At 38.4% G+C, this 12,847-nt stretch overlaps 1 protein-coding gene across 1 annotated transcript in view; it reads right to left on the bottom strand.

The window, feature by feature from the left end:
- The window catches only part of LOC136242477 (uncharacterized), a 28,472-nt gene extending 20,449 nt beyond the window's left edge, over nucleotides 1-8,023 (bottom strand). Inside the window, exons 1-12 of the mRNA XM_066033908.1 lie at nucleotides 7,862-8,023; nucleotides 6,594-6,920; nucleotides 6,224-6,535; nucleotides 5,864-6,172; nucleotides 5,494-5,808; nucleotides 5,020-5,337; nucleotides 3,346-3,651; nucleotides 2,975-3,283; nucleotides 1,337-1,663; nucleotides 801-1,124; nucleotides 378-707; nucleotides 25-327 (exon numbers count right to left, since the gene is read on the bottom strand). Of these exons, the coding sequence (XP_065889980.1) occupies nucleotides 25-327; nucleotides 378-707; nucleotides 801-1,124; nucleotides 1,337-1,663; nucleotides 2,975-3,283; nucleotides 3,346-3,651; nucleotides 5,020-5,337; nucleotides 5,494-5,808; nucleotides 5,864-6,172; nucleotides 6,224-6,535; nucleotides 6,594-6,920; nucleotides 7,862-7,940 (3,559 nt within the window). The 5' untranslated portion in view covers nucleotides 7,941-8,023. The remainder of the gene's footprint in view (nucleotides 1-24; nucleotides 328-377; nucleotides 708-800; nucleotides 1,125-1,336; nucleotides 1,664-2,974; nucleotides 3,284-3,345; nucleotides 3,652-5,019; nucleotides 5,338-5,493; nucleotides 5,809-5,863; nucleotides 6,173-6,223; nucleotides 6,536-6,593; nucleotides 6,921-7,861) is intronic.
- Nucleotides 8,024-12,847: the final 4,824 nt, after the last annotated feature.

Below are 12,847 nucleotides of genomic sequence, written 5' to 3'. Positions count from 1 at the left end.
AATAACCACAACAATTGAACTTACTGTAGCATTCAATGTAAACTTGGGGACAGGAAGTTGTGGAAACTGTATAGTTGCAACTTTGGGTGGATGTTGCATCTACTGGGCATTGGAGACTTGTTGCACCAGAACTGCAACTTGCTGGTCCAGTTGAGTAACGATATAGTCCAGGAAACCCTAGCTGAAGGCAAATCAATTCTCCATGTTGTCTGCTGAAGCTGTCACCACAGAAACAGGTCCAGGCTGAGTTATCACACACCTCAGCTCTACCCAGGTAGTAATCATTGCCATTGAGTCTCACATTTCCATTTGGAGGGCAGACATAATCTATAGAAATATTATTAACTTACAGACCACATTGTATAAGTACAGGATACCTGTAGTTATACATTCTACACCAGCATCTTGATTATGGGTGCAATCATTCACCAACCATCCTTTGTTAGGGCAGTCCTCTAGCCGAGATTCACTTGTATTACACTGTAGGTTATCCAGCCAGATGGGACCTTCACCAGCTCCAAAATATGCTGAACCATAAGCTCTTCTTGCTCCTTGGAAGCCCAACTGTCTACATGCTACATCAGCATCTTGAAGTGACCATTCATCATCACACACAGTGCCCCATATTCCATTGTAGCAATACTCAACACGACCACTATTGGTAGCATTAGAACCATTCAGTCTGATAGTATTTTCTGGACATGGATCTGTTAAAGAATTGGTGAGCATATAAATCCTACTTTTATAAGTTGATGTCTATAGTAACCATTTCAATCTCTGTGGTTACCAATTTTACTTACTTGCCATACAGAATACTCCAGCATCTTCAAAATGGTTACAGTTTTCTATACCAAGTCCATTATGTGAACACTCTATCAACTCAGCCTCAGTTCCATCACATCCGAGATTGTCCAATAATATGTTACCAGTGCCTTGTCCAAAATAGGCAAAACTGTATGCCATTGCTCCATCAGTGGGGTACCCCAGCTGACGACATGCTACTTGAGCATCCAAGTTATCCCAAAGATCATCACACACTGTACCCCATGCAGTATTACATCCAGTACGAATCTCCACTCTTCCCTCATTAGGTACTGTACCACCCACCAATCGAATACGTCGGTCTAAAACAATGCAATTATCAATTACCACATAATTTATATACCAGTGAAACAATTCTGATATGTTGCTTATAAAATATTGTGCTTATATCTAAATTGACTTGTTACTACTAATGATCTGTAATGAATTTAATATCATTAGCCCAATATAACATGTGTACAGTATGCTGTTAGTTTGCTTATTCACCATGTCACACACTATTTTATATAATTACCTGCAGGACAAGGATTGCATCTGACACCAGCATCTTCATAATGGCTGCAGTCGTGACTGTAAATTGCTCTAGCTGGACAATCAAGAAGTGAACTCTCATTGCCCACACATCGTACATCATCAAGAAGAATTGGTCCACCACCTACACCAAATCTTGCACGTGAAAATGCTGCACTAGCACCAAGAAATCCCAGTTGATTACACACGACGTTAGCATCATTGATGCCCCATTGGTCATCACAAACTGTGCCCCATTGGTCATTCCAGTAAATCTCAACCCGACCTTCAGTTTCATCACGTCCATTAGCTAATCTGACTTGACCCTCATCTGCAAATAATACAATAACAGTCTTTTATCACTTCATGATCATTTCAATCAAAAAATATATGAATATTATATCATGATTTAAAAAATTTTCATTATCGTTGATAGACATCATTTCCTAATATGGCAGGTGCAAGTTCTATTCTATTTATTTACCAGTATTGACAACAAAGTATTTATTATATTTATCTTTATGTGTGACTGCAGTTATCATGTTGATGACCATAGTTATGGCAGATAATATAAAATCCACACAAAAACAGCCAAGCTGTATAAAAAGGGTGTGGCCTTCAAAAAGTCTGGGTGAAAAAAGTTGTGAAATCAAAAGTGAAGGTGGCAGCCATGAAATGGTTACAATGATGTTGATAATTTTAATAATGGCTGCATTATTAGAATTTATTATCATTAACATCATTGCAGCGATTTCATGGCCACCACCTTTAATTTTACAACTTTTTCGCCCAGGCTTTTTGAAGGCTGGACTTACTTTTGTCCTCCTTTGTTTTGCTGATAGCGGAAGGTGTTGATTTGCAATAGCACACCAATGACTTTGTGTTGCTTATCACGTATAGCAGTCAAAGTACAGTACTTTACATATTGTTCTTTGTGTCTAGGGTTGTGTAATGGGCAGAATGCAGTCTAAAACAATGCAAAACAGCTAAATTACTTATTAGTAATCAGTATAGGGACACACATTTTGGCATATGATTATAAATAGCATCATACATCTGGTACAGCAAGGTGCCATTCTTTTCTTTGATGTGGCTCACTTGTGTTGCCAAAAAGCTAACAAAAAAAGTGTAAGGGAAAAATTAAGAAATATTGCAAGCTTACAATAAAAAGCTCTTAAGGCATCACTTGAAGTGCAGACATAATCCCTACTTTAGCCATGCTGATGTATTGCTGACTATATGAGCTAAAGCAGGAATTAAGGTGGCATCCCCTTGTTTAAGTGCTTTTTTATTGTTATGAGATCCCTACTAGTTTGTAGAATTCCTCATTTTTCTTTATTCTTGTTAACATAAGACAACCTTTGCAGTGTATATGTTTGTTGTTATAACAATTAAGTCAATGCTATCAGTGATACCCAAGTATAGACTTGCTCTTTATTTTTAATAGATTGCTATGATTCCTCTTACCATTGTTAATTTATATTACTTTTCTGTATAGTGTTATGTTTTACCATTACAAATTTGTATTACAGATGCATACATGATTTGTATCTGAATATATATATAATACATATATATCCAAGTAGCCTCATTTCTAATGCTAAAGAAATTCACACTGGTGTATTATTGCTATGATCTTTACCTGGAACAGGACAGAATACTCCAGCATCTTCACTGTGACCACAATTGTGGATTGTTTCTCCATTGTGTGGACAATCAAATATGCTTGATTCATTTCCACGACAACCAAGATTATCTAGAATAATGTCGCCAGTTCCTTGTCCAAACTGAGCTCTATTGTATGCAATAACTCCATCAGTTTCAAAGCCTAACTGTTTACAGACAACACGAGCATCAGTAGTACTCCAAAAGTCATCACACACAGTGCCCCAGGCTCCATTATAAAATACTTCAACTCTTCCTTCATTGGGACACTTACCATCTACTAAACCTGTATTTTGTGAATGGACAAAATATATGTTTGCTTATTAGCTACAGAATATTAATACTTACGGACTGGGATACATCTTGCTCCAGCGTCTTCCCTATGGTCACAGTTGTGTACTCCGGTTGGATTACCTTTAGGACAAGTTATAATGTTATCAGCTACAGAATTGCAGTAAAGATTATCCAGCCAAATCCGTCCAGTTCCACCACCAAATCTTAATATCTCCTGACTTGCTCCAAATGGGAAACCAAGCTGTCGACAAGCTGCACTGGCATCATTTATATTCCATGAATCATCACAAACAGTTCCCCATTCACCCTGTATGAATACCTCCACACGTCCATGATAGCCTGATGTGCCATCAACCAAGCCTAATGTGTATCAATATAACTATTAAATATGGTTGGTATTACATTATATTCATGCAGGGTTATCCTAGTACAATTATAAAAATAGTGCTGAAACAAGGGAGATCATCATGTGATATGCATGTTATAAGTCCTAATTTAATCCAAAATATCAATAATCTCCATATCAGCACAGTTTCTTCTAATGGCCCCCACTGGATAGTAACATTCTATGCTTGTTTAATCTGCAACTGTACGTTTGTTTGTCATAAGATGTAGATGTGTAACTTCGTAGCCCATTCACCCAGTATGAAACTATATATAAGCTATTATTGTTGTGCATAGAAATGCACTAAATAGAGTCATGTTTTCCACATCACAGGTGAGAATGGAACCTGTGTTGAACTTCGCAATGGTAAACGTTACACTCAAGTGGCTTAAATTGTGCCAAATATAAGTGTAACATATTTCTGAAGTGTACCTTCCCCATGAGTTTTATGGACCAAAAACATTATAGTGGGTCTCCTATAGACCAACAGGAATGGAGAATTTGATTTTAAAAGGGTATGTCCCTTCTTTACTCATCAAATGTTACGCATAGAAATATGGGGGTGGCCATGAGGCTTACTCTACAGAGAATAATATGATAGACAAACTATAAAACAACTGAGAAGACACTTTTGTGTATTATTTGCAGTTTAAAAACAGTTTGTGTGAGCAAAAACAACTAAATTGTTAATTTTGCATTATTGCAAAAATACTAGCTAATTAGCTATAACAAATAGCAGTAGCAATGTAAATAAGTTAACTTTTATATTTTTTATTATATAAATGATCAATAAAATATTGCCTCTTTAGCTAAGAAAACTTTTAACTGACTATACATGGCTGCCTGTAGTAGTAGTAGTAGTAGGTAACATATCATCCCATGTTTTACATGTTTTGGAATCCTTTGATTCACTGACTCTCTATATTGTCTTCAGATCATCACTACTTTACCAATGCTGATTTATTGGTGAGCTAAGTAGGATTTAAAATTGTGCTGGTCTCCCTTTGTTTCAGTACTTATTATTGTAATGATCCCTACAAAGTTATGAATACATATTTATACTTGTAATACAGTGGAACCTGTCTATGCCGGTCACCTTTGGGCCAATATTTCCTGAAAGCAGGTGGTTGGTGGATTAGTGTAGTATAAACTTCTCACTTGATGATTTAAAGTTGGTTTTTTAGAGAGGTGGTCTTTCTATACAGGTGACTGCCAAGACAGGTTCCACTGTATATGTAATAACTTGGGATTTGCCTGAAATATATACTTGGACCATTTATGTGATTGTAACCCTGTAGTTTCCTTTTATTTGAGGCGCATATATTTAATATATAGTGGCTTACGAATGTTAGTGCACACAACACTGGCATCTTCACTGTGTCCACAGTTATGGATTCCTGGTCCATTGTTTGGGCAAGAGAACAGATCAGTCTCATTTCCAGTACATCGAAGGTTGTCCAGCCAAATCTGTCCTCTTCCTTGTCCAAATTCTGCAAGTCTTGGCCAAGTAGCAGCTGTACCATATCCCAGTTGTCGGCATACTACATTGGCATCATTTTGAGACCAAAAGTCATCACAAACTGTGCCCCATGTTCCATTATAATTAACTTCTACCCTTCCTTCATTTCTTCCTTCATTTGCTATATTGCCTCCAATAAGCCCTACAGATATTCCATACATAAAAGGAGCACTTACATAACATTGTATAACTTGTAGTTTGCACTAAGTCATGTGATAATCACAAGACCATGGGATAGTGGAACTAACACTAACCACAATACACCTACATTAGAACCACATAACCACACGGGACTTACGAACAGTTGGGCAACTGACACCAACATCTTCAGCATGACTACAGTCATGGAATGTAATAATACCACAGTAGAACAATGATCCCAGCATAGCAGAAGAATCACAATTTGCGTTGTCAAGTAAAATAGGACCAGTGCCTTGGCCATAGCCTGCTCGGTTTCGCCATGAAATAGCTGGAGTCTGTGCACCCCACTGCCTGCAAGCTGTATCAGCATCAGGTCGACCAAAGAAATCATCACAGACTGTTCCCCAAGTGTTATTTCTATAAACTTCTATCCGACCTTCACTTGATTCACCAGCAGTACCATTGATTAGTCCTAATAAATGTCAGTTAACTGATGGAGCCAACCATCTAAGTGATAAATCACTCACTTATATTTCTCAGACAACGTACTCCAGCATCTTCTGAATGAGTACATGCTGTGTTGGCATCAGTACTGAATGAACAGTCAAGAATGCTATTCTCAGTTCCTGTACAAGCTACATTTCGAATTTGTATTATACCAGATCCTTCGCCAAATGCAGCAAGTCCATATGAATATTCAGCACCAGGGTAGCCTATCTGACGACAGAAAACATCAGCATCTACTTGACTCCAGCCATCATCACAAACTGTACTCCAAGCGCCATTACGAAATACCTCTACACGGCCCTCATTGACAACAGGACCATCAACCAATCCTATAGTATTCAAATAAACAACTATAACACATAACAATTAAGTTTTCTTACTGGCATCCATGCAAACTAATCCAGCATCTTTACTGTGATCACAATTGTGTGAAGTGTTTCCAACTATCGCCCTGCAGTCCTGTACTCGATTCTCATTCCCACGACAATTGAGATTATCCAAAAGAATGGGTATATTCTCATTAGCTCCAAATGACAGCTGGCGTAAAGTGTCAACAACAGTTCCAAAGCCCAACTGTTGGCATGCCACAACACCATCTGCAAGATTCCACCAATCTTCACAGACAGTCCCCCATTGTCCCTGTACATACACTTCGATTCTTCCTTCTAGTGCATTGGAACCATTAACAAGTCCTATGATGAACAGTGATTAATAGCCATGTTATACATTAATGTGCATGTATTCACTTACTAATGTCATTTTCACACACAACACTGGCATCTTCAAAATGAGCACAGTTGTGAGTACCAGCTGGTGTGAAACTTGGACATTGCAAGAGGTTCTCCTCATTTCCTGAACACAGCAGATCATCAAGTACAATCGCACCATTGCCCTGTCCATGTGAGGCACGCTGAAGTGCTCGTAGAGCACCTGGGTAACCAAGTTGTCTGCAAACAACACGAGCATCATTCAAGCTCCAAAAGTCATCACAGACAGTTCCCCAGCAACCATTGTACCACACCTCAACACGACCTTCGGCTGGTCTGTATCCATCTACCAGACGAACATCTCCAGCTTCTGTTTAGAAAAGAAAATAATGTTAGCTATGCACACTTTGCAGAAACCTAATTGGGTGAATTACGTTAATTATCATGTACAAAAAAAACAAACAATAAATGTGTGCATGGGGTTGATAGGGTGGTTCTAAGGGTCTACCAGTGACTTGAACCAGTAACATGAAGAATACTTGTGTACAAAGATATAGGGATAGTTTGCAATAAGCTATATCTATGGGGTGCAGGAGTTTTGGCACAATAGTACAAGTAGAAAAATTACAGTGGGGGTAGCTAGCCACTGAAAATTTGCTAGATTAGTATTTACTTACATTAGCTCAGTATCATTATGCTTTAAAAATAAAAATTACATCAATTTCGGGTACATTTTGCAGAACCGTGGATAATAGACAAAGCCAAACAAGACCATGCATGCAGGCGCTATAGGCAATATCATGATTTTAGCTAGCTAGCTAGGCTAACGCGTTGTATTGCCTGCCTGAAATCTGGCCCAAACACGAGTTGTTTGTTGCCACGTATAGTCATGGTAGCTGTCCCTATAATGCAACGTCGTGAGATGAAGCACGCAGCTAGCTATATACTCCAAGTTTCGTACAGCTCGTTGCTTGCTATACTGAAGCATAACTATACCCAAACCAATTCTGATCTGGTCAGACCATTTTTGGCATCCAAACATGGATGTGACGGACCGATTTTGGCTTTCCTGGACCAATTTTTCCATGAGACAAGTCTTGTCCCAGGGAGGTCACCAGATTCAGTAAAGCGTTGTAGCTAATTTCTTCAAACGACTACGCTTCTATTCTACAGCAAACGGTACGGCGAGCAGAAACAGTCGAGTGGATACATTGCTAGCTCAGTCGAACCGCGGGATGAGTTCAAAATTGCAGCCTCAGTATAGCTAGCTATATAGATATAGTTGCAATAACAAATATCTGTCATGCTTACCTTGTGCGTCAGTGCTGCTGACAACAACTGCGAAAATAACAAGAATTGGTAAGAGGGCAGAGCGCCCCTTCTCTTGCATTTTGTTGGCGAACTTCGTAACAGAATTAAGAGCAGTATAGCTAAGCTACTGTTGAAATAGACTTAACTATACTATTAGCCTAACTGCTACTCAATCATAAACGAATTCCACTGCATGCAGAGTGCAAATTATGTTGCGGTGGGTGTATAAACAACAAACGGATGGGTGGGGCATGCATGTTGTCTGACCCGGATTCTACAAAACACGCGAGTATACATTTACGGACGCCATTATTACGTCGTGATACTACCGTACGCAAGGAAATTTAGACGTAAGAAAAATTTGACGCATTCACACTTCTGCAGATTTGACGAAAATCAAGAAAACCTGTACTTTTAAAGGCGCTTATAAGCATTTGACGAATTGAACAAATTCGTCAAATTTTTCTGACTTCAAAATTTCCTTGCGTACGGTAGCTACTCATTTTACTATGCGGTTAGCTTGTTCTGTTGAAAAATTATTGAGCAGATTGTATTATAGTCTGCGTAGCCAGACCGCCTTTTCTCCGTCATGGCGCTTATCGATTAGAAATTATAAGCGCCTACTTTTTTCGGAGTAGGCGCTTATAATTTCCAATCGATAAGCGTCGTGACGGAGAAAAAGCGGTCTGGCCACGCGAGACTAGTGATGTAAGTTGAAGGAGTGGCTCGAATATAAATAGCCAGCTGGATGTTAGGCCACCAATGTGTAGATTCCTTGTTTCATGTCACCAGCCCGCACGGTAATTTTAGAGACGCATTCAAATTTATTATTGCATTTGATACCGTACGCAAGGAAATTTTGACGTAAGAAAAATTTGACGAATTTACATTTGACGAATTAAACCGATTCGTCAAATTTTTTTGACGTCAAAATTTCCTTGCGTACGGTAGTCACGTGATCTAATGATTTTTGTTTATAAGAACTAGTGTGAGCACATGGCATATTATTGGAAAGATAGTGAGTTTCTGATGTTGTTTAATGCCAAAAAAGCATGGATAACTACGTAGTTTGAATTCATTCCAGGATTACAAGCAGCAGATCTCTTCAAGTAGCCATTAGTGAATGAGATAGATTAATATGAACAGCTAATAGTCCCACTCATCTGACAATCTACTATTAAGTTTGACTGTGGAACATATATATGGAAAATTCGTACTGTTGCTGCACTGTATATACAGGATACTAATGCTAACCAAGTATTGGGAAGACTGAAGCGTAGTTTCAAGAATAGATCAGCACCATCATTTACACTGCTGTACAAAACTTTAGTTCGACTGCATCTAGAGTATTGTGCCCCAATCTGGAGCCCTCATTTAGCAAAGGACATTGACGTAGAAAAGGTTCAAAGAAGGGCTACTAAGCTGATACCATCTATCTCTACACTATCTTATGAAGCTAGACTTCAAGAACTAGATTTGCACTCACTATTTTGTAGACGACAAAGAGGAGACCTAAATGAAGTGTTTAAGATACTAAACTCATACTATCAAATTGACCCAAAAGATATCTTTACATTACAACAAGACAGTGTTACCAGGGGCCATCAAATGAAACTTTTTAAACAAAGAATTAGCAGAAGCATAGGTGGATCTGAGGGGGGGGGCAAGGGGTGCTGTGTCCCGCCTGGCCCTTCTTTCGCACCCCTTGGACCTACAGCACTATATTGACACCAGAAATTAGAATCATGCATTCACTCTATAGCTATTCAGAAGTATAGAAAGCCAATGGGCAAATATAACAGTTATAAATGTACTTTACAGTTATAGCTAAACTGTACACTGAAAGCGAGGCAAACAGATTTGAATTTTTGTGCAAAGATCTAGATACTCTAATAGAGCGGTCAATACTCTAATAGAACAGTCATAACTCTAATATCATCAATTTACTTTTTTTTTACAAATTATAACAACGCTAGCTACTCCTTATTTTGATTTAGTATACACTTTACCATCAAACAGGTTTATCTCAGAGAGGCTAACCAATCTTTGTATGTATTGCAAAGCATACAGTTATAAGTGCTATCTAAAATGCTCTTAAATTCGAACCTAGGAAGTCTAATTTTTAAAATTTCTTCTGACTATGCAGTCTTAAAAACTGCATGTCCATCATTCATCCAGCTATATGCTGAACAAAGTTATGCAAATAAATATAATTTGTGTAGTATAATTCCACTCTTATCCTCAGTGGAATAAACATTGTTATGTGCTAAAACTTCTCAGGGTTGCCCCCCCTTGGCCCTCCCTGACAGCGTCTCCTAGATCCGCCTATGAGCAGAAGCATTGGTCAACACTTTTTCAACTTTAGAATAATCCAACAATGGAATGACTTACCTGATGAAGTAGTTCTGGCAAAAACAATATCTTCTTTCAAACACTCACTAGACCAATATTGGAGAGAAACTGGACATGGACATTGTCAAAGGCCTTTGGCCTATTAATCAATTTTGTATTTTAATTGCCCATTAATCAGTATACAACCAAGTAGTAAGAATAATAAGAAATGCGGTTAAAGTTACGTCATTAATAATGAATGAATAAATAATGTTTGAGAAAACTACGAGGCCTAGAGACATGAACTAAGCGGGGATAGATCGCCTGTGAATGAAGGCACAACCGTATAATAAGTACGCCTGTTCGTGCTGATGACTTTACCGTACGTGTAATTCTATATAACGCCCGTCACCACGCCCTTGTTTAATTACAGATTGCTCGAACGAGAAGATTAGTAAACGTCCGCGGAGAGGCCAGGCGCCACTTTACTGGTAAGCAACAACATTACAAGTATGTTTAAATGTTTGTAACTGTGTATTTTGTGTGCAGGATATGCGCTCCAGGCGTCATGCAGTGAAGGACCAGCTGATGACCAGTTGGGATAGTTATTATTATTATAATTGCAGGACTCTGAAAGAGTATACGTGCAATATAGTATGTAGTTAAGTTAAGTAGTTAATTAAGTATAAAAAGAATTATAAATTATAAATTGTTTAAGAAATCAGTAGCAGATCTACGGAATGCTTCAAGGGAATCCAAATTAACAACTGAGTCAGGTGAACTATTCCACAATCTGACAGTAGCTGGGAAGAAACTGAATTTGTGTATATCAATTCTTGAAAAAGGTGTTTGATATCTTCTATTGTGCCCTCTAGTAACAGTGTCGATGAGAGATATCTCATAGGGTAGTTCTAGTGCGACAGAACCTTGCAATATCTTATAAAACATCATCAGTCTACTTACTTGTCTTCTAACCTCCAAGCTACACCATTTAAGCTCATTCAAGATACTGGTAACACTACTTGAAAAATCATAATCAGACACCACAAATCTGGCAGCACGTCGCTGAACACTTTCAAGCTTCTCAATGTTAGTCTTAGTGTATGGTGCCCAAACTATTGATGCGTATTCTAGTATTGGTCTCACATACAAGAAATAGGCTTGGCTTCGTATTTGAGAATTACAATGATACAGATTATGCTTAAGAAGCGCCAATACACTAGGATACCAGCTGATGCCCTTATAAACAACCAGCTGGAACAGCAAGGTAATGAGTAATGTAATACTTGTACCGGTAGTTGTATTATAGGTCTACATCTTCATCCTTCATCTGGCTTGCTAGCGGCTGGAATTATTTTCATTTTGCTGACCGCCACCTTCATCTGGCTTGCTGGCGGCTGGAATTATTTTCCACTCGGCTTAACTACTAGTCTACTGTGAGTCTGTAATAGCTAAACAAGAAGCCGATGCAGTGCTGCATATACAACAATGTGTAACTATCTCCTGTATGTTGTGCATGGCTGTATGCATAATATTATAGACTGTGATCACTGTGCCAATGCCACACCGCTGATATACAGGTACATTACCAGTGGCCTCTAGTTACAACAGAGTCTGTTGTGCCATATTGGCTTGATTGGGATCAATTGCTAATTGTGACTGAAACCCACAATGAAAAGCATTCATTTCGTTGAGGGTGTAGTGCATTATTCTACTCGTTGTCAGGAATCATTTCACCATCTAAAACAGGTTTTCCCTTGACTTTGTGACTATTATAGCAGAAACTATACTTATTGTGGCGGAAATTTGCCCACTATGCTCCTAATTCAGTGCTGGTCACTGTAAAGTGCTAATAATAATTATTATTATGCCAGTATTATGCTTTCAGTTATGCCTTTTCTCCCCTATTATGCCAAAAATTATGCCGCATAATCGATGCAAGCCTATATTAAAACAGTTCCAGCATTTAAAGGGCTTCAGGGTGCCTTGGACAGCTGGCCCTTCTATATATCAAGAGTTATTAAGGGGCCAGGTGAACACAAACCGAGTATAGTTTATATGTAATGTAACAAGCAATAACTACTTATTAAACACACATTTCCTATAATATATTAGCATTAGTATACGTACTACAGTTAAGTGATCTATCGACTTCAAGCAGTGCCATCATCTGGTGGAGCCATGCTCTCCTCAAAATTCTCCATTTCATCTGGATTGATTAGCAAAAGCTATAGTGTAAAACATTACTAATCAGAAGTAATGTAATGCATGACTTACTAGATTGTTTTTTGCTCATAGGATTTTCAAAGCCATCAAATGTTACTGCATCATCTGGTGATTGCATGGAAGTGTACCTTATCATCTGCCTTGGGACAGGCCCGTAGCCAGGGGGGTTCAAGGGGTTCTGAAGAACTGCCCTCTTGAAAAAAAGGTCCACAATTTTAGCAAAAAGGTCCAAGTATGCAAGTCCAAATTTTCAGTAGCAAAGTCCATTAGTTATAGTTTACTAAATACCACTAATAAGAAGCTAAATTAAGTGCTCCGAGTAGTGCTTGCAATGCAAGATCGAGATACTCTGTATAATAGAGCAGTCAACCACTCTAATAGAACAATCACTCTAATAGAACAGCCACAATTACATTTTCTTTTAAAAGT

This window comes from Dysidea avara, chromosome 13 (genome assembly GCF_963678975.1).
Source record: "Dysidea avara chromosome 13, odDysAvar1.4, whole genome shotgun sequence".
In the NCBI taxonomy this organism is placed as follows: Eukaryota; Metazoa; Porifera; class Demospongiae; order Dictyoceratida; family Dysideidae; genus Dysidea; species Dysidea avara.
This window is presented reverse-complemented; position numbering and strand designations above follow the sequence as displayed.